The following is a 21,339-nucleotide window of genomic DNA, read 5'->3' as shown; positions in this document are numbered from 1 at the left end:
TATTTCAAATGGGAGCCTTGCTTTTTAAGCAGCCAATAACAAAATCCTCACACCCAGGGCAAATTAGCAAAGAGATTCCAATAGCTTGAAATGTCAGCAAATAAATATACCTCATCTTTTCTGGGGGGTTTAAAAATTAGATATATGTATAAATACACATTCATGTTACGTAAATGCAAATAAATATACTCAAATCCTGTACAAACTACTTAGTAACTGTTAATGATGAACAAAAACAAACCCCTTATTAACAAATGCGCCATTACTCTGGGAATATTCAACAGTGCATATAAAGTAAAATGTAAACAGTTGCATTGGATTTGTTATTTGCAGCAAATCTCCATGACTTCTGAAAGTTGCGACTTGTGGTTTCTATCAGAGACTGGACCTCAAGTGGAACATACACAAGACAATGCACATTTCTCTGAATGTCTCCCCTGAGGCCCATTGAACCCTCCACGGCTACTTTTTTTCCCCGGCTGTAAAATAACTAGCATCCATAGGACTCCTTGTAGCAGTGTCAGCTACCATGCAGGTCACCGCTCCAACTACATGGCTCACTGCCCTTTCCACTAATAAAAACACTGCCTTCTAAAATTTACATTTTATTTATCATGCACCCTTGGGCTTCTCAGAGAAGACGACTGTGAAATTAATGCAGATTCAGGCTGATTTTATAATAATACCACGGCACACTAAAAGCTTAGCTAAAGCAATGCAGACTATTTCACTTATGATCTCTAATGACTTTAAAAGTGCATTGATTTTCAGCTTCTTTAGCCTTGCACAGTTTGAACTTAGGTATCAGAGAATAATTTAGTGTTCCACTCAATTGCCTCAAAACATTATTATTATTGCTACTTAAAAAGATTTCCAAATGAAGCAGATCTAAACACTGAGGGGCCAAAGCTTGTCATCTCAGAGTGAGTGCACAGAAGTGGAATTCTGGCACCCATCACGTGAGACGGGTGCCTCTACGGCCAGGAAGCCAAGCAGAAAAACTCCACATCTAAACAACCAGCGCCTGGCTCGCTGCGTGGGAGTCTCTGTGGGGAACATGGAGTACATTTTCTCTGTTTGCTCTGCATGTGTACCTGGGGAGATTATCAAGTCAATACTGTATTAGCACTTTTTCATCAAACAGCAATAAGAGAAAGCAATGCCTGCCCACACCCCCAAAGCACAACAACATCCAGTCATGAAAAAAAGTCAATGCATTTTTTTTTTTTTGCATCATGCTGTAAGTTTTAATACACAAAAACTCTCAGTACATGGGAGGTTCATCTCATTCACCTCTATGTTAAGCTGTCCTAATGAAGCCTGCAGTCTAGCTCACTAAGAATGCCAAGCCATTTCTTAGTTTTTCCGACGTCACAGCAGCTGATGAAGCTGTTTGAGCATGGTGCCTATATCTATACTGGCTGTGGTTTCTGTCATCAACAGAAGCAGCTGGGCGGCCTCCTCTAAGGCATCGAGATGAGATGATGTGTGTAATGCTGTGAGAGACCTACAACAGGACCTCTGCTGGCTCCATACGGAAATGTACTCAGCTCCAAGATGAGAGAGTCCCAAATTTACCATCCGTTTCAAAGTAATATCTCTTGAAGACTGTGATTATCACTGACACTATTAACAGGGGAAATAAGACCGGGAGATTTTTCTTTCTTATTTCTTATCTGGAGATTGCAGGAGAGGCAGAGGAGATCATCTAATGGAGGCAGATCTGAAACCATGGGCTAACTCTGTTTCATTCACTTTGCTCTTGTTATTTGGGGGCATGTGCCAAACTGAGTGTCCAAGCGGAGATTCAGGATGCATAAAAAAACATGTAAAATGTCAACAAAAATCAATAAGGCACAGTATATGCATTTACTACAATTTCAGAGCAAGCAGAACTTTTGTTAACTTCAGGAGAAAGATCTAGCAATTAACAGGTCTCAAAAGAAAAGTCTAGCAAGAGAACAATGAAGTGATCTCTCTATAAACTCAAAGCACTCATTGCCCTTTGCTCTATGAAACCTGCAATTAAAAGCTTGACTGATGCTTCTAATTATACAGTCCTCATCCCCTCCCAAAAAATGATCTGACAAATCTGATGACTTCTTTAACCTTTTAATTCTGTCGGCAGCAGTGCAGTGAGAGAAAACCTGTCTCCTAGGGGCTCTGTCAAGTTCCACGCTCTGTGCTGTGTTCAGTTACTTAAGGGAGAAAAACGACTGTGTCATTTAGAAAGGGGGAGCACATGTCTGTCTGCCGCTCTCGATAAAGTCAAGCAACTTCAGAACCAGATGTTCCATGGGCTGGTAGCTTGCTAACCTTTGCGACGTCTCTAAAACAGGAGGGCGTGGGGAGTCCTACGACTAGGTTCATGTTGTTTTCAGCACCACTGAAAACACTGGCTTTGGAGTGAGCCCTCAAATCTGTGGCTTTTCACTAACATAGGGTCACTTGAGTGCCTATGGTCAAAATGGGCTGGTGCCTTCTTCCACAAGCCAATCAGATGACTTTCCACTGGACAGAAATGTCTTAGGTCCACTGTCCCCCTTCGCTTTCTACAAGTGAGCTTCTGGGTACAGTGCAGTCCACTGGGTCTCAGCAGGACAAGTGCTCTGATTTTATAGGGTCAGCCCTCAACTGTTCTAGGCTGTCATACATGCTGGCAAAATGCAGGAGAACTTAGATTTGGGGGAAAAAAATACAGGTACCAAGATAATGAGGCTACTTTTGGTGGTAGTGGTAGGGCGGGTAAGACAGCCTATATATCTTAAAGATTCCAAATACATAATAGCAAAAAAAAAAAAAAGGCAAAAATTCCATCTGTAAATGTATCCAACCTGTAATTTAGCTTGCCACTATTTATTGTCTCCACTTTCAGAGTGTCAGAGATTGCTAATAGAAATGAAAGGAGTTGAATTTCTCTTATTACGGTGAGGCTGTCTTCCTGCCGTTGGAATAGATAAATGATTGACTGGGGAAAGGTTTCTCAAAGTAATTTCCTCCTACAGACAGGATCTAAGGAAAGCACAGAGCCCTGTCACCGAGCAGATTTTGGTACCCATTTATTACACTTGTCATTTCGATTGAAAGGATATCTTAACTCAGGTGTTCTACCTTTTCTCTAGGGTGCAAGGGAATTTTGAGAGAACTAGACGAATTCTTGCTGTGCACCAAAAAGACAGCGAGAGAGAAGAAAGGAAGGAAAAAAGCAGAGGCACTAGCACTTTTAAAAGCACATGCAATGATGCCAAGGCCTCTTGTTTTCTGCTGCTTCTTTGAAAGAGCAGCAACGGCCACTTTATTTCAACTGAAGGAAGCATAATTTAAGATAACTTGTGTGGCACGAGAAGATGTCAGCTTATGGAAAACCTGTTTATAAATTCCTCTTCAGCTGTAGGAAGATCTTAGTGCAGCCAGTTTTCTTCTCTGTATCTTATAAGCAGGATTTAAACTACTCCATGAGTAAAACTCTGGAGCATCAGAATTAATACGATGATGCACAACCCCCAAGGTCGGGTTCATTTATTTAAAACTGGCATGGAGAGATCGTTCATTCAAGGCTCCCGAGGTTGAGGGAAGGCTAGGACTTCAGAGTTGGCAAAATCTCACTCCTGAGATGAGACCGGAAGAGTACCCAGAGCAGGATGTCACTCAGTCACGTCTGACTCTGCGACCCTGTGGACTGGACCTGCCAGGCTCCTCTGTCCATGGGATTCTCCAGGCAAGAACACTGGAGTGGGTTGCCATTTCCTACTCCAGCAGATCTTCCTGACCCAGGGATCGAACCTGCATCTCTTGTGTCTTCTGCACTGGCAGGTGGATTCTTTACCACTGAGCCACCTGGGGAGGATGATAAGATGCAGCTAATAACCCAGGAGGCCTCTGGCACAGGTTCCCATATATCTGAGCGTTTGGGCACCACGTGGACATGACTGAAATATCACGATCAAAACTCAGTCCTCTCCCTGCACATGTTTTAAAAGTCAAGAGCCCACCCCCATATTTCAGATCAGATACAATGAAAACAAATGAGGATATAATGGCTACATCCAGACTGTGCTCACCAACATCCCTGAAAATATGGCCAATTCCTTTGTCAAGGGTTTTGGCAGGAGCATGTTGGAACATCATAAACACAGCTGGAATATTCTTAAACAAGCAGAAAGTTACCTTAAATGGCAGTGAAGATCTGACTGCAGTTCATGGGAAAGAAGAATGAAATCAACCCCTTCATTGTCTCTGAGTTACAGATATAGTGTTGCCACGGTGTAGCAAACCTGGCAGACCATACCCAAGTCATTCAATCTGACCGTGGGATTGCGGGTGAGAACGTGTGTATTTTAGGAAACGGACATGCTCAGGTCTCACTGTCCAGTAGATGTGTTGGTGTAGGAGTCTGAGGCTTTGCTTCTGAGAGCAGATGTCTTGTTTTACCTGCCACGGGTGGGCTCGTGGAATCCGGCCTGCTTCTCGGGGAAGGCTCACGTGGGGGGCCTGAGAGGCAGATCTGCCATTGCAGAAAGATCTGAATCTCACGAAGGGCTGAAAAGCATTTCAAACCAGGCTTTCCAAAATGGCAGAATGGGTTACTGCCCCCAAAGGAGAAGATGCATGTTTAGGTGTGGGCAAATGGAGTAAAGTGGGCAAAGTCTTGATGTCTGTTGAGTCATTTCAACAGGCCTAGCAGGTGCTGTCCATGTATAGACATGACAGTTTCCCTGGGGGTGAGGGCAGGATGGGCGGTCCTGTCTTAAAACACGGCACAGATCTGGGTGCTGGTGAATAACTACGGGGCTTTTAAAACAGTCTTTCTTGCCTATATGGAGATCATGTTTTTTTTTTTTTTTTTAAAACAGTGATTCTAACTGAAAGTATAGTAGGACCTGATAAGTGTGAGTTCTGGCAGCTACTCTCATTTGGGGCAGGGTTACTGAATCAACAAGCCTGGAGGAACCGCAGCGTAACACCTGCCAGGTAGGAATGTCAACTACTGACATGGCAGAGAAGGAAAGACATCAGATGCCTGTTAGAGACCCAGGGCTGCTAACTGGAAGTGTGCACAACTCAAGGGCATCTCTCCCCCATCATAATCATGTGGTTCGATTTAAATCCTTTCCTACTGACTAGTTTATACCCTGGTCTAGTATTAAAAGGTGCTTTTCAGAGCAGCCAATCTCTCATTTCACTTCATTTTTATTTATTCTGTAAACAGCTGAGCCAGCAACAGGCATGGAGACCAAAAATGCTGAGTGTTCCTGCTTGGGAGTGCCACTGATGGGAGATACTTATTAATATTTGATTGAAAACTGCAATTCTTTAATGAAAGCAAAATAGTAGCATGAAAGAGAATTGTTCTTTCAACAAATACACTGATTCAGGAGCAGTCCCCAGTACCCAGGAGTCCCTGGATACTGCTAATTGAAAAATGCACCACGGTCTGTCTTTATATTTCGGAACAAATGACTATAAATGAGTATTTTCTTTTTGCCATAGGGGATTCTCATCAGTTTGCTAGAAATTCAGAAATTACTTTTCTGTTGGAAAAAAAGGGGGCAAGGAAGAGGATTCTACTCTTTATATTAAACCAGCGTTTGCATAAAATACTGAAGAAAGTGTAACTTGTTTCAGAAATAGGCTGCTTCCGGTGTCAAGTGCTGGTTCATCAACCGAATGGCAGGCTGAACTGGCCAATTTTTCTCATCAAGTACGGTGTCCTGATGCTCTTTTCTGTGAAAGTTTTGGCTGCTTTAAAATCTCAACTGCAGAAGTATCTAATATATGCTTGAGGATCTCTAGACACCAGTGCTGTTCGCATCACTGCCCCCACTGGAGAGGTGGAGAAACTGAGTCAGAGACTCAAGTTTGTAAATCAGTAGAGGGAGAACAGAAGTCCAGCATGCCTACTTCATAGTCAAGGCCTCCATCACACCCTATGAATGGTCTGCTTCCTCAAAAATGTAGAAGCATTCCCTGGTCATCCAGTAGTTAGGGCCCTGCGCTTTCACTGCCAAGGGACCGGGTTTGATTCCTGATCGGGGAACTAAGATCCTGCACGCTGCAGTGCAGCCAAAAAAAAAAGAAGAAGAAGATAATAAAAATGCAGAAGCTAACTATGCCCTATTAGAGGAGAAGGGCACATATTTTGACTGCTGCCATCTTCATGGGGGAAACTGAGGACAAAGATAGGAAAAGGAGTGGACAGCACCCCATGAGTTACTCTGGAGAAGTTCTAGGTCTGGGCCCCAGGGTCATCGGCCTCCAAGGCACTATACAGTTCACTGTGACTGTCTGTTCCTTGCCCATGCTGTACGCCTGAGCAAATGAAAAATGCAAAGGTAACACGGAAACGTGAGTGAGAGTTGTAATGGGGGAGAATGGTGGTTCTTAAGACTAAACTGGCAGCAGAAAAGGGTTCACGAAAATACTCTCGTCTTTCTTGCCTATTTAATTCAGCCATGCCGTATTTCCCCCAGGCGTTCGCTCTCCTGGACTGTGTGCCTATCTGCATCTCCCGGCTGCAGCAGGACTGGATGATCCGATGTGATGGCCAGCTCTCCTGGCGTGGGGCTGCTGGGGTGCTGCAGAGGGATCCGGACGCAAACCCTGGCAGCCTTCTGCTTGCGAGGCTGTCCGGGTCCCCAGCACAAGGAGCCAGCTGGGGTGATGCTGGTGGAGGCACATGTGCTAAGTGCCGGATTAGCTCAAGGCATTGGGTCTGCTACACAGGGACCCACTTGACATGATGTCTTGCTCAGCTTTTACACGCCCATCTTTTCAGGGAGTGTTAAGCATCGTTTCCAGGCCGCCGCCTCCTCTCTCTCTCTCTCTCTTTTAAAGCCACTTTCAGAAGGAAATGTAGGGATCACAAGCTCGGAGTTATTCCTCCTCCTCTCCTAGTTTTCCTCGACACTCTCTTTGTTTTGGGGCTCTGGGGGTGGAGGCAGGTGGAAAGCTTTTGTTCCCTGTGCCATTCAGCAGCTGACATCGGGAAGTTTTATGTCTAAAAGTCAAAGGAACACATGTTCTTCCTCCCAGGGTGCAGAGTTTAGGGAAGACTAGGGAGATGAGTGAACACTAGTGCCTTGATGCTCAAGGCCCAAACTCTTCTTTCAACATGGGGCTCAGGACAGGGGCAGGCAGTGTAGTCCTAGAACCAGAGGTGGGGGGCCGAGAGACATTTCTAATTATTCCTGTGGAACTTGCCTTGGAAACTTCATTAATTGAATGAAATCCTCTCTGTGTTGCCAAAACAGCTTTCTTATGAGAATGGACAAATGTGTTTTACACGTATGGCTTCCTCTGGGCCTCGCTGAGCCGACTTAGGGAACTTAGTCAGAGGACCGGGGACCCGGTGACAAGCCTTATGAGTGGTTTAAGGAAGGAAGTGTATGGCCTTGTCAAAGGGGGAGGTAAGTGTGGAAACAGAACAGTCATCTCCAACCACCTTGCATCGCTGTTGGTGAAAATGCTGGTTTTCATCAGTGCTGGAAAGCCCAGTCTTTGCCTCTATCCTGGTGACAAAGAAGAACCTGCAATCTGCTGGATGAAGTCATTTCTCTGTCATTTAATGGACTCCCTATGTTTAAGACTCCAGGAGGTTTGCTCTTTGCTCTAAAACCCTAACACAGGCTGGGTTACTCTGAGTCTGTATCTGCTCTATGCTATGCAGGATATTTTTTTTTTTCTTCTTGGTTTATTTCTCTGTGAAGAGGCCCAAACCCTCAACACCTCTTCCAGGAACAGGCAGAAAGTCAGAAAACTAAGATGCAAGCGGCACACATTCTCTCTTGCCCGCCAAGTGTCTCCCCCACCCGTTCCCAATCTCCTCTAATCTGAGACTGAAAAGCGATGTGTAATGCCAGGGCAGCCTGTAGGCCTCCTGTCTGACAGTGATAACCTGAGCTAATATGCTGGCACCAGGACCTTCTCAACTCGAGAAATAAGAGGTGATCATTCCCGCCACGGTGAAAAGTTCGGGCTGGCTAAGTTCATCCCGTGGGGCGTGTCTGGGGGCGACCTCCAGCCATGCGCGGGGCTGCGTCTACCTTGGCTGGGACGCGGGGCTCCAATTAGCGCGGAAGGGCAGAGACGCTGCAGACAGCACGCTCACCTCGGCTCAGCCCGTCGGGCCCCCGGAGGATCCGGCATTCTTCTATCTGGCCAAACGGAGAAAACATCACCCGGATATCATTCTCGTTACATTTCTTCGAAACCATTCCTATGAACAATTTTCTGTCTTCCACGGCTAGGAGATAGAAATAATGAATGAGCTGAGGCCATTTCATCTTACCCCTTGCAGGCGACGCTTCATCACCACCTCCGACTGCCCCAAGGCTAACTCTTCAGACGCCCAGGCCACGCCTAGGCCACCTCTGTCCTCCCACCCGGCCCTTCCTCAGCGTCTCAGTTCCTATTCCGATGCCAGGAGTTTGTACACTAACAAAACATCTCCAAGGGACATGGAACACTGTTTTTAAGTCCTTTCCCTCCATTTTTAAGCAAACAGTAGTATGTTCACTAAAACGGTAAAGTTCTGGGTAACTGCTAAGTGATACCCTTACATAGAGGTATTTAGGGATACAAATGTTGTTTTGTGGTTGGGGGTGGTGGGGGATAGATATTCTCTTAACTTGAGTGACAGGGAAAGAGAATGGTCAGCAGAGGAAAAACAACAGAAACCGAGTGAAAAAGTGGGCAACAAAGCTTTTAACAAAGCGCTGACAGAAGAAAACATTCTCCTTCCCTGATTTCAAGCAGCTTCGTCCTCAGGGGTCCAGACGAGAACGGGAGAGAAGCGATGAGAATTTCTCCAGGGAGCTGGCTTCTGTTGGTAGCACTGGCTACCCAGCCCCAGCCAGGGCAGCACACGTGGTCTGCACCCTATGATTAAAGATGAAGGCAGCTGCAGCCAGGAGAATGTGGCTGCAGTTATTTAAGAATCTCGTGTGTCTGTGGGGCGGTCCATCTCAGAGTGAAATCCATCAACAGCAAAAGAAGTACAAGGAAGGAACAATACTATTCTGTCCATTTGGAGATACAATTTTTTTTGGGGGGGGGGTTGCTGCACACAGCATGTGGGATCTTACAGGAGACCTTAGTTCCCCAGCCAGGGATTGAACCCGTGCCCCTTGAAGTGGAAGTGCAGAGTTACCACTAACTTAACCAGGGAAGACCAGGAGGTAGGATTCACGATGAACGGAAATGCATTTGGGTGTCAGGGCAACAACGCGCAAATTCTAACCTTGGAAGCTGACAGTGGGTAGAGATTAGGGAAGGTTTATTCCTGATGACCTGGGAAATTTTCCGCCTAAACCAATGTGCTTGAGCTCAGGATAACAGCGTATGCTCAGTCTCAAAGGCAGGACTATCATGGACTTCAACACAGCCTGCTGCAGGAGAGCGCAAAAGATAGTCCTAGAAGCCCTCAGGGAGAAGGCTTGCTTATTTCCCGTGTTTCACTTCATTTCTTAGAATAATAATAATAAAAATAATAATAAAAGATAGCCAGCTACAGCAGCACTTCAGAAAGTCCTAGCTTAAGGGATCCTTTTATATCTGTATTATAATCTCGTCATTGCTATTTAATTGGCTTTCATTCCTGTTTCTCTTACTCTTTCCCTGGACAGTAAGTATCTCATTATCCTCTAACTGGCAAGAGTGTATTTGAGACTTGCCAGGGCCAATTGCTTCAGGTACCGAAGTCAGACTCTGTGGTCTGTGTCTTCCGGGAGCTGGAACGGACGATCTGTTGATGTAATGGAGAGAGACTGGTTTCCTCTGAAGCTACGCCACCCCGGAGAGCGCGGCAGGAAGGGGGAAGTCTGGTCTGTGACGTCCACCCCAGTAGCTAAGGCCGCCTGTGGCCACTGAGCACTCTGAAAGCTGGCCAGTATGTGCGAGAAGGTGAATTCTTCCTGTGACATGATTTTCACTAACTTAAAAGCCCCATGTGACTGCTACATTGGACAGGGTGGCGCTGAGGGGCTAGGAGCTCACAGTCCTAGAATCCCAGGCTGGAAGTAACAGCCTTGAAAAACCATGTTGGGTGACTCTAAAGAGATGCGCGAGGCCCAGCAGAGGGAAGGGTCTGGCCAGGGGTCCTTCCACAAGGAGGCAGCCTGACCTGGACCAGGATCTGGTACCCTCCCTAGCCCAGGGTTCTGCTCTCTCCACCGTGTTTCTGGCGAGTCTGGAGGAGTCAGACAAGGCCAGGAGAGGAGGCCAGACTTGGGGACCCTGGTCCTCACTCCAGCACTGCCAGGAAGGCGATGGGTGACCTTGGGGGCTAAGCAGACCTCTCTGGAACTTAGTCTTATAGTCCACAGAATGAAGGTTTCAACTTGATTCTTTCTCTTTTTTTCTTTCCTTTCTCTCTCAAGTGATGGAGAGAAGGTAGCCCAGTTATATGGTTCACTGACTGAAGCACTTGGGTTTGGAGGCTCATAAACTTCAGAATCCCCTTCTGCCACCCCCTCTCCACACTGGGTGCAGCTCCCAAGACAATGCAGAGAAAAGAGGGTTCCAAGGAATTCAGGCTGAAAAAACCACAAGTCCATAATCCCTGTGAATTATGAAATGTGCTCCAGGGTTTGAGAAAAGCTTGATATTAGATGTGGAATTGAAGTTGGACTTTAAGAAGCACCGGCAGGGTCTGGATGGACTGGTAGTAGGCTGGGGACATCACATATTAACTGGACAAGGCGCAGAGTCAGGGAAGAACAAGGGCGGCCCTTGGGGTACCCAGAGGCAGGCAGCCTTCCTGGAGCACTGTATGTATGATTTTCTGCTTCGCCAGCAGAGAAGGGGCTCAGTGCGGAAGGAAGGTCATCGGTGGTCCAGGGCCCCTGACCCTGTTGAGCCTTGTCGAGGAAGCAATGGGCATCACGGGCTCTGATTCTCGGGCTGAGGTCATGGAGAACCCCAGTTGCTTTGTGCAGATGAAGATTTTTTCATTTAAGAAATCCTTTTTTCTCCTGTCAGAGTAAGTGGACCCCCAGTCATCTAGTAGGAGCTGGTGAAGCACAGTAAGTCAAGGGCTGGGTTGGCCCAAGGATCCAAGCATTTCTAGAAGCATCAGAGAGGAGATGGTGTCTTGCCAATGGGAGCCTCTGAGCTCCAGTGTGAGGACCCCAGGGCCCCGTCAGCATGAGGCATTCCCCTGAACTGGAAGGGGAACAGACGGGACTGACGGAAATGGGACCAAGGAGGGAGGGACACTTAGGGAAGGAGGGAAACCGTCCCGACCCCTTCCCACCCTCACCTCTGGGACTCCCACCCTCAGGAAGCTGTGGCTGACATCTCGATGAGTAAAAAACTAATTTCTCTTTTATTTCTTCTTATCCAGAAGAATCCAGTTTTGGTTCTTTCAAACAAAAGCAAAGGATAAGTCCCAGTTGGTCCTTGGTTTCCCTGGTAGACCTATAATTATGGTATTTAACCAAACTACTTTTCAGGGTTTGAGTTCTGTTGGGGTGGGAGAATGCTAGAGTCACCTAAACGTGCAGCTCCTGAGGAAGTTCAAAAATGATTTCTTTCTATAAAAATATTAAAAAAAAAAAAAAAGAAAACCACTTAAGAAATCCTGACTTCCTAGGCTCAATGGAAGGGTAAACTCTGACAAGCAGAGGGAGGAAACATAACTGTCACTTTTTTCAGTAATAAGTATTAGCTTAAAAGAAAATCTACACCATCCACATGCTACCAAAAGTGCTAACTTCCTTCCCCGTGCATGGATGTATGTGTACACATGTGGATGTGTGTGTAACATATGTGTGAGTGTGTGGTCATGTGTGTGTGCAAAAGTGTTAGTGGACATATGTGAGGACACGTGTGTACATACATGTGTGAGTGGACATGTGGGTGCATGCATGTGTGAGTGGACATGTGTGTGTGGACACGTGTGTGCATGCATATAGGAATCTGAATGGCAGCAATCTCTTGAGCCAAAGCTGCTCTGTGGTTTTAACAGTTGGACCTTGTTTACTTTAGTGGCAAAATGGGAATAACTACAAATACCGAGCTTTCCTCTCCTTGAGTTCTCCTGGATCTTCCAGTGAAAATTTATTCCTGAAATTTACTCCTCAGATTCCCATTCTAGGGATTGCCGAACAGCTCTGTTAACACGTTAAATAAACATAATCATCCTGAATTCACTTAATTTTTTCATCAATGTTGGATGCATTTTCTGGTGGGCCTTGCCTAAGTATTCCCGAGCAGTTATGTAGGTCACTAATTTTTTTCCATTCACAAGAATGCCTGGTGCTTAAATAAACCTACCACATCCATAATGTTCTGCTAAGTGCTTTAAGGGAAACTAAAAAAAAAAAAAAAAAAAAGATTTAAAAAATAAGGCCTTTGCCCTCAGGAGGAAAAGTCCATCTTCCTTTAGGATAACCAATGAATGAATGAGGGTAAACGCTTCATACGCCAGGGGCTGCACAGACAGAGTGGCCACGAATGTCGGCAGCCGCACTGAAAGTGGATTCACAGCAGCGACCACTGTCAGCTCCCCTTCCACAGTATAAATGAGAAGGGTTAGTATTACAGGTACGTGGGGACTTTTTTAAGTTCAGGGACTAGAAACTTTATTTTTAATGCACCCCCCACCCCCAATTGTAAGTATATGCTAACACCCTGGTGTACAACCTGTGAAAGTCACACCTGTATTCGGGGCGGCCTGAATTCATTAACAACTTTCCAATGTGTTGGTGCTAACATATGGCATTTAATTATGGCCTCTGAATCCCAGAATCTACTTTGAATTTCAAAATGATTTCTGCCTTTTCCAGTGCATCAGCAAGTGACTGCAGGGGGACACCCAGATCCCCATCTCTACAGGCCCCACCCTCCCCAGACGACAGCGTCCCCTCATACTGGCTCTCGTGAGCCTGGAACTGGATGCCCAGTCACTGGGGGTTTCAGAGGCCTTGAGGAAAGAGATGGGGGCTTAAGTGGCATTTCTGGATGCGAGACTCGGGGGACCCTTGATAGGCCGTGAGGCTGGAAGTTAAAGCAGAATGAACCAGACATTCTGTTCACAGAGTCAAAAAAGAATCCTTGAAGCTAGGAGCGTGACCTCACAAGTGCACACGGCTCCAGCCCTTGGCACCCCAAGCCCAGAACCAAAGGCAAGCACCACGACTTCCTCATTACCCACTGCTGGACTGACTTCAGACCCAGCAGCTGCCTTTAACTTTCAAGCCTGCACAGTTGGTTGCTCTTTCTGCATAGTGATGGAGGATTAAAAGCTGCAAACAGGCCCTCTGATGGGAGAGAAAATGAAAAAGAGTGTGTGGGTGTGTGAGTGTGGCTGGTCCCTGCAATAATCCATGCCTCCTCAAATGCTCTTCCGGTACCGTCCACTCAACTAGGTGCAAGGGAAAATCCACCACAAAAGGTGGATGCTGTTGAGACCCGGGCCTATGTCCAGTGTGTTCTCAAAATCCCTGATGTTTTATTACTGTTCCAGAGTAGGATCTTTTTTTTGGATGCCTGGTGCAGTAGAAGTGCAAGAACGTGAAGTACTGATGAAAATGCTGGGAGTCTGCATATATGTGTTGGAGGCTGCGGCTCACGCCAGAGCCATTGGAAGCAAAGGTTCCAGAAGGGTGGAGATCTCACAGGTTTGTTCCAGAAAACACTCAAGGGCAGGGAACACCCAAGAGCAGACTCACATTTCAAGGAGGGGTTTCCCTGGTGGCTCAGTGGTAAAGAAGCTGCCTGCAATGCAGGAGACCTGGGTTCGATCCCTGGGTCGGGAGGATCCCTGGACAATGAAAGGTCAACCCACTCCAGTCTTCTTGCCTGGGAAATCCCATGGACAGAGGAGCCTGGCGGGCTACAGTCCATGGGGTCATAAAGAGTCGGACACGACCTAGTGACTGAACAACAAACAACATGTCTGGGCTCACCACAGAGGTTCCCTTTGTCAAAATCCCTGAGTGGACAAAAGCTTAAAGGAGTGATTGCTTTTCTGGAATTCATTTGTCCATCACTAATGAATCTGTGATGAATCCTGCTCAGCAAATATGAAGTTGGAGAAATCTGAACACACTGCTAATGAAGACAGTAACTGTCTCACTATGATGAGTCCTTTGTGCCATCCATAAATGTCAGCAAACTCAGAAAAAAAAGTGCAATTAGAGCTCGTTATACTTCTTTCACAGCCACAGGAGCTATTTTGAGCATCTGAGCCCAAGAAATCTTGGTGCTCTCTGAGCTGCAGAAACTATGAAAAAGTGAAAGTGAAAGTCTCTCAGTCGTGTCTGACTCTGTGACCCCATGGACTGTAGCCTGCCAGGCTCCTCTGTCCATGGAATTCTCCAGGCAAGAGTATTGGAGTGGGTAGCCATTCCCTTCTCCAGGGGATCTTCCTAACCCAGGAATTGAACTGGGGTCTCCAGCATTGCAGGCGGATTCTCTACCAGCTGAGCTACCAGGGAAGCCCTGCAGAAACTACGCTTACCTGTCAAAAATGCCACGTGACATCAGAAAAGGCCTGCAGCTTGTAGCCCTGGCTTCGGGACATAATACCTTTCTCCTTCTTCCACTCAGGTCCAAGGAGAACCCTGAAGTCTGCTCATGACTATGCAAGGCGGGGGTCCACCCGAGCCTCTACGAAGAGCGCTTTAAAAGCCACCTTCGGTCCCTTTATACTATCTGACTTTTTGTTTCTTAACTGAAAATTCAGAAAATGAAGTTCAGTCTGCAAGCCAAGGGACCAACGGCCCAGAAAGGTTTGGGGGTTTTCCTTTGTGTGTTCAGACCCAAGCTTTGGCAGGAAGAGTCCAAGGCTGGAAGGGCCGGCCTCTGCTCTCCAGAGGCACCAGAGAAGCTGCCCCCAAGGGCTGGAGATATGTTGTCAGCGGAGCAGAGTGGATGCTCACCTCGCACCAGGTGTGACGCTAAGTTCTGCAGGTGACAACTGCGGGACGACAGTGTGAGGTGGGCCTTACGGGCGCAGCACAGACTAGAAGACCACAGCCCCTCTTACAGCTGGAGACTGGGAGGCTGGGTGAGGTGAGAGGAACTTGCCCAAGGTCACAGCCAACAAGTGCAGGGACAGGGGTCAGGTCCGGGCTCCCTGAAAGAGGGTGCTTCTTGAGACATGGCATTTCTGGGTATTTGTTCCTCTTGGTAAAACAGCACCCAGTCCTGCTTGGCTTTTGAGACTCTGCAAAACAGGGTGTGCCCCCAAAAGTTGTATCCTGTTGCTGTGGTTCCAGACCCCAAGCAGACACCACCCTCAGTGTCCAGAGGAGTCAGAGGGCGGCGGGCTGTTCTGAACCTCCCCGCAGCACCCCACGGACAGTCAGGGTTTGCGCCTGCCCAGCAGAAAATGCAGAAGACACCTTCTCTCGTTCAATTCTTCAGGTATTTTGAGTCACACGTTTCCAACTCGGTTCTCTCTTTTGTCACGTTTATCACGACGGCCTAAGGCTCAAATGAAGCCTCTTCTGCAGACTTTGATCCCATGACCGGTGTCCTGACAGTCTGGATGATTATGGAGCCAAAGGACAGGGAGCATCTCCTGGTGGCTGGACATACCAGCATGACCTTCGCTGACGGAGTTCACCCCACAAATACCAGCTCCATCCCTCCCCTCTCCCAGGAGGAAGAGAACGGACTGCAGACATGCCCACCTGGAGCACGTGGGCTCGGGGAGCCCGCCTTCTGCCTGGGCAGACGCACTTGGCTCAGGGCCCAAGGGCCAGGGAAGAATCGGGTGGAGACACCAGGCAACCTTTCATACAAGCGCTCAGTCACTTACAGCACTATCCCAAATATCTAGGAAAAACGCTCAGCTCTGAGAGGCAGTTACCTTTATTCCTATTCTATGAATGAGATTAAAGTCCAGTCTCTCCATGACTGTTAAGATACTGAAACTAGAGACAACAAACATTGAGTTCCAGGAGGGAATGGACAGTGTCTTTTGCGTCCTTTTCTGCTTTGAAAAATTCACTGCTGCAGCCCCAGCCCCTGGCAACCTGCCCGGCACAGAGTAACTGATGAAGAATTGTCAAACAAAGGACGAAGCGACTGGACTAAGATCCCACAAGAAAGCAGTGGCGGGTTTTAGACCCTCTGACATCCAACGCCACGACTGCGATAAAGAACTGTAGGGAAAAGGGAATCAGGCCCGCAGAGAAGGGTGCGGCTGGTCAGGATGGTGGTGAAGCACCAGTGTTTACTCCCCGCCAGGCGAACCAGTGCCAGCAGCAACCCCATACGGCAGGGAACTTCCTTCAAAACTTTCCAGTCGATGGGGCCAGAAAATGGGATGCGCTACAATCAGCAAAAACACACCTCTTGGAGAGGCAGAGCCTCATCATAATTTACACATACGGATATGCAGATCTCCGAGTGCGTGGCTTCTGCCCCATGACTAATTAATGAGGTGCAGAGCTGCCTGGAGGCCGGAAACCACGCTGATTCTGTCAGTCTTGTGGGATGGGGGTGCTGGGCTCCAGGAAGGCAGGAGATTCCTCTAACATACGTTCAGTCAATCCCAAGAACAAAACCGGGAGAGACGGTCTGCACAAGTGGAAGCAGAAACTCTAGAGAGAAATGTGCCCGTCAACCCTCTGGTGTCACGGAGAGGCAAGTCAATTATTCCATGGACCTCACCAAATGCATACATTTTTTTTTTTTTTTTGTACTTAAGTGTGTGTTTATTAACCAGCAGACTGAATTCTGAATGAATATAGATGCAAATGCATGGGTACAACCTAGAGAAAAGTGCAATGAGACACTCTCAAAGCCAGAGGACCAAAGGAAAGGGGGAACAAAAGTCAGCCTAAGTCCTGGTGGGTGAGGCCCTCCTCACCTGGCTTCTCTGCCTGGTGTAAGGTCATCCCTCCCCCTCGGGCGCCTGTGCGGCTGTCAGAGGAGGTAGACAAGAGCCAAAGGCCACAGGGTCACCATACCGATCACATCCCAAACAGAGGGACACGGAAAACCGCTTCTTGTAGCATCTTCACAGGTCTTTACACCAGATACAGGAGGGACGGGACTGAAGCTCACGTTTATCCAGAGGTGCCCACCCCGATGGAAGCTCCTGGAACACATCTCTCCGCCTTCCCCAGAGAAACAGCTAGCTCCTCCCTGCACCCTCTCCCGCCGCCAGCCTCACTTCTGTGCTTAAGAAAACAGACATTAATAGGAGACAATCGGTCACCACCTACCGTTTGATTTTTCACTATCTGCAGGTTTCATCTGAATGGGATGATGCATCTAAAAACAGAAAAGTGAGAAGGTAAGGCAGACTGAACAAGAGTTCAACAGTCTCAGAAACCCCATGCTGTTCAACAAGACGACGGATACTGCTATAAGGGCATTTAAATCATAACGAGACCTCTCTCAGTTAACAGGAACTATTATATATTACATGCAAGCATGTATTTGATGTTCAGCAACAGGACGCTTTTAAGCCCCAAGGCTCTGTGACGTGGTACCTTAACACGTGAGCTTTGCAGTCAGGCTCAAGTTCATAACCTGGTCCTACCAGTCAGTGTGGTTTCTGCCTGGATCTGACAGGGGGCTCTGGCTCTGCCGTTCACTACAGCGGCGTGACCCTGGGCAGGCGTCTTCTCTGAGCCTTAGTCTCCTCATCTGTAAGATGGAGGTGACATCTATACAGTAGGGCCGGAGAGAATTACCAAGAGAAGATGCATGTGATGTGCTTAACAAATGAGGCATAGGAAAAAACAGCTATCATTACTTTGTATTATTACAAATGATTACAGATGGTCCATTTTTCTCCTGGTCATTCTACATCTGCTGCATGGCTGTTTCTTGGGTTTTAGAGTTCTGAGTAATTTGCAGGTTGACCCACTGATTGATTTAGGTGTCATAATCTCATTTTTATTAAGCATGAAGTATGAGACAGGAATGCAGAGGCAGTGAACGAATGGACAGAAGGCGAGAGGGAGGGAGGAAAGAATGAGGGAGGGGCTGACAATCACATTTAGTGAGCACGTAGGTGGAGAAAGCACCTGGGACGACATGGTACCAAGATCCTGCATCTTGGAGGAACAAGATGCTCCGTGCTCTTTAAATGATGCCAATCACACTCCTGTGCGTGATCTGCAGAGTTGACTCCAAGCACAGAAAGCTGCCACCACTTCCAATTAAAATAAATTCCTCAAATGACTTTCACGGGTTCTCTCGCTTCATATTTCATCCTACCCCAAGGACTGTCGACGCCACGGGGTAGATGGAATCAGTGGCTGTGCAAATGCTTTTATTATAATGGGTCCCATTCTCTCTGAACCTTTAATTTCCCCAGTGGACTTCCCTCACTTGCCAGCCACAGCTCTGGGTTTTATCTAATTTAAATGAAAGGGGAATGCTACTTGGCTCTGGCACCGAAATGATGGGAAGTGATTATCGGGCGGTCGAGACCACGTGCACCTAATGCCTGCCAGGGTCTTCCAGACACTAGAGGAAGAGGACGAGAGAGCAGTACTGGGGGACGAGAAGCTAAATAATTCAGAGCTGCTTCGTTTACGCTCCAAGGCAAGATGCTCTTACACACAGAACACAGGCCTTGAGGTGTGGCGTCTACTTGTATTCCCACTCCACTCATTAATACATTCAATTTGTAGAGAAGAGACCAGCATGAGAGTAGAATGCTTAGGGGTCAGTAAGCAGACTTGTCTTTTCAGAAAAGGGGCTGAAAGTGGGAGTCCAGGGGAGCAGGCACTTCACTCTGCCTGGTGAGGGCGGTGGGGGTGTCGTGGCAAAGGGCCCATCTGCTTTGAGTCCTAAAGGCTGGCGGACTTGCCAGCAGAGGAGGGGGCAGTCTGAAACCAGCGGACTGTCCCACACAAAGACGTGGTGGTGGTGAGGAGGCGCCCGGCCCTCCTGGAGGCAGTATACAGTGTGAGTGCGTGTGTCGGGGGTGCCCGGGCAGCCGGTGTCCAGGCTGTTGACGATCTCGCAGATGAAGGAGTTCCAATTTCACCTAAAAGTCAGCGATCAGGTGTAGAATGTTTAAGCAGCAAAGCCATGAGTTCTCATTTGCTTTCTCGAAAAGTCACCTTTGGCTGCAGCGTTGGAGGGAGGAGACTCAGGGAGGCAAGGGGGACAGTTCAGAGGCGACTGACTACTAAGAGCCCCCGGGAGCTGGTGAAGGTCTGAACCTCAGAGGTAACTGGCTGGTGGTGGCAGAACCCCAGGCCTGGACAACTGAACGTACAGCGGGGCCCCGGCCCGTTCACCTCACTTCTGTGTCCTGCATATAAGGCTGTGCCCTACAAGTAACGGCCTAAACAGGGAAAGCTCGAGAAAGCAGTCCGGGGAGCGGGTGGCAGAGGCTGAGGGGCACAGGTCAGGACGCCCTGCGTTTGGTGTGAAGCTGGAAACGCGGGTCTCAGGCTACCAGGACAGCTCTGGGAGCGGGCTGATGCCACAGGTGTGGCTGAAACTGTCCAGAGAAGGAACTCAGTGAAGGGAGACGACAGCCAAGGGCAGAACCACGGAACAGCCCGGAAGAGGAGTCAGTCAGAGGGACAGAGCAAGGGCCAACCCAGAGAAGCAGGAACAGAACCGCGGGCCCCACAGGCGTCATGCAGGGAGAGTTTCAAGAACAAGCTGGTGGTCAGAGCAAGTGCTGTTAGATGCTACGATGAAAGTGCCCCATGGTCCTTCTGCATCTGGCAATACAGATTTTAAAAAAAAAATTATCAAAACAGCTTCTGTGGGGGTACTGGGGGCCAGAATGCCAACCTGCAGGTAGTGGGAGGGTAACAGGAAAGGTAATTGTTGATATGACAGACACAGATAATTACTTTGAGATTTGTTCTAAGAGGCGGCAGGGAGGAAGACAGGAGGCTTGGTGGATGATGAGGGTGGAGTCTTTCCAGATAGGAAACACATGTACAAGTCAATGAGCTGAAAAGACTCAAGATGAATTTCACAGGTTAAAAGTAAGAGTACCACCATTATATACAGGACGCAAAAATTCTATGAATAGGACTCTTGCCTTCAAGACACTGTCAACCCATCATGGTTGGCATGACATGTACATGGTTGACTGACATGCACATAAGTAAAGGAGAAAGCTGGTGATGAGGATCAGAAAAGTATTACAGAGAGAGTGCTGTGAGTCCTCAGATCCATCAGCGACATGCAGAGGTCTGGATGAGGAAATCTAGGAGCTGCAAGGACAGAATCATTTGACTAAAGCTGCCAAGGGCCCTGGGAATCATCTCGTCCAATGCTCTCAATGTCTGAAGGGAACAAGGGACTCCACTAAGGACACACAGCTGGTTAATGACACAGTTGGGATCAGAAATCAGAGTTCCCTACTCTTCAACCAGGGCTGATTCCCACAAACTGCATGACTGCCCCCACAAATGCCCAACATGGTGTTTGGACTCCTGAGCCTACGAGGAGGAACCGCAGGTGCCAGAGAGATGCTCACTTGGAGGCGCCAGCAATAGCCCCTTGGGGGAAAGGAGTCCTCCTCTGTCTTCCCACCACACTTTATCAACAGAACTTCACCATGGGTATTGTGCAAAGACTTGACTCTGGGTTTTTCTGCTGTTGCTGAGAACTGACTCTGATTCTGATCTAAAACTATCCAGAAGACTCAGGAATGTATCAGTGGGAGCAATAAAACAGCTGTGGCCACTCTGGCCTTGAATTTGGTTTTTTTGAACTTGAACTCCTGGATCCAGAGAGGAGAAGGAGAGATCTCCTCATGGAGATCTGGATTGTCAGACCAAGGTGATTCTGAACGGCTGGTCACCCTACTCCAGGGATGTTCTGAAACCAACCGTGATAATGTATGTAAAGCACCTTGGCCTTCTTGGAGAGAGGTGTTCAACCAGGACTGTATTAGGAATGGCTCATTATCACGAACAGTTCATTTGAGTTACAAATTCCTGATCAGATACAGGATGTAAATGTCAAGGAAGACAAAAAAAAAAAATGGTTAGGAGGAGTCATTCTCATAATGTTATGTCACTTCCTCAAAGTCTTATGATTCCAAGCACTTTGCGAGAACTTGTTGAGTGGAGCAGGGAAGTTCCTGGAAAGGAGGGGACATTCCAGTTTAAGTTTCAATATAATATAATATTATAATATAGGGAGATTCCTCCCCTCTAACAGGAAATGGTGTCAAAGATTCACCTCAGTAGGGTGCTGAGACAACTCACACATTCTCTTCACTCCGCCCTGTTACATGGTGGGAATAATGGGTAAACAAGCGTTCTCATCACAACAGTGTCTAACGTAAGGGTAGAGAGAGACACACCAGGCGTTTTCCTCACGCGGCATGGGGACTCAGACACACACCCGCCAGAAAGGAAGGGCACGCGCAGAACACGTCTCAGCTGG

At 47.6% G+C, this 21,339-nt stretch overlaps 1 protein-coding gene across 15 annotated transcripts in view; it reads right to left on the bottom strand.

Annotated features, from left to right (window-relative positions):
* CELF2 (CUGBP Elav-like family member 2) overlaps positions 1-21,339 on the bottom strand; it is a 548,143-nt gene that overhangs the window by 53,748 nt on the left and 473,056 nt on the right. For all 15 annotated transcript variants that reach the window (XM_043883963.1, XM_043883962.1, XM_043883955.1 and 12 more), the window contains 2 exons: positions 17,181-17,229; positions 8,108-8,242 (listed from right to left, as the gene is read on the bottom strand). In XM_043883963.1, coding sequence (XP_043739898.1) covers positions 8,108-8,242; positions 17,181-17,229 — 184 coding nt within the window. The remainder of the gene's footprint in view (positions 1-8,107; positions 8,243-17,180; positions 17,230-21,339) is intronic.

This window comes from Cervus elaphus, chromosome 23 (assembly GCF_910594005.1).
Source record: "Cervus elaphus chromosome 23, mCerEla1.1, whole genome shotgun sequence".
Lineage (NCBI taxonomy): Eukaryota > Metazoa > Chordata > Mammalia > Artiodactyla > Cervidae > Cervus > Cervus elaphus.
The sequence above is the reverse complement of the archived record's forward strand: the minus strand, read 5'-3'. Positions and strand labels throughout refer to the sequence as shown.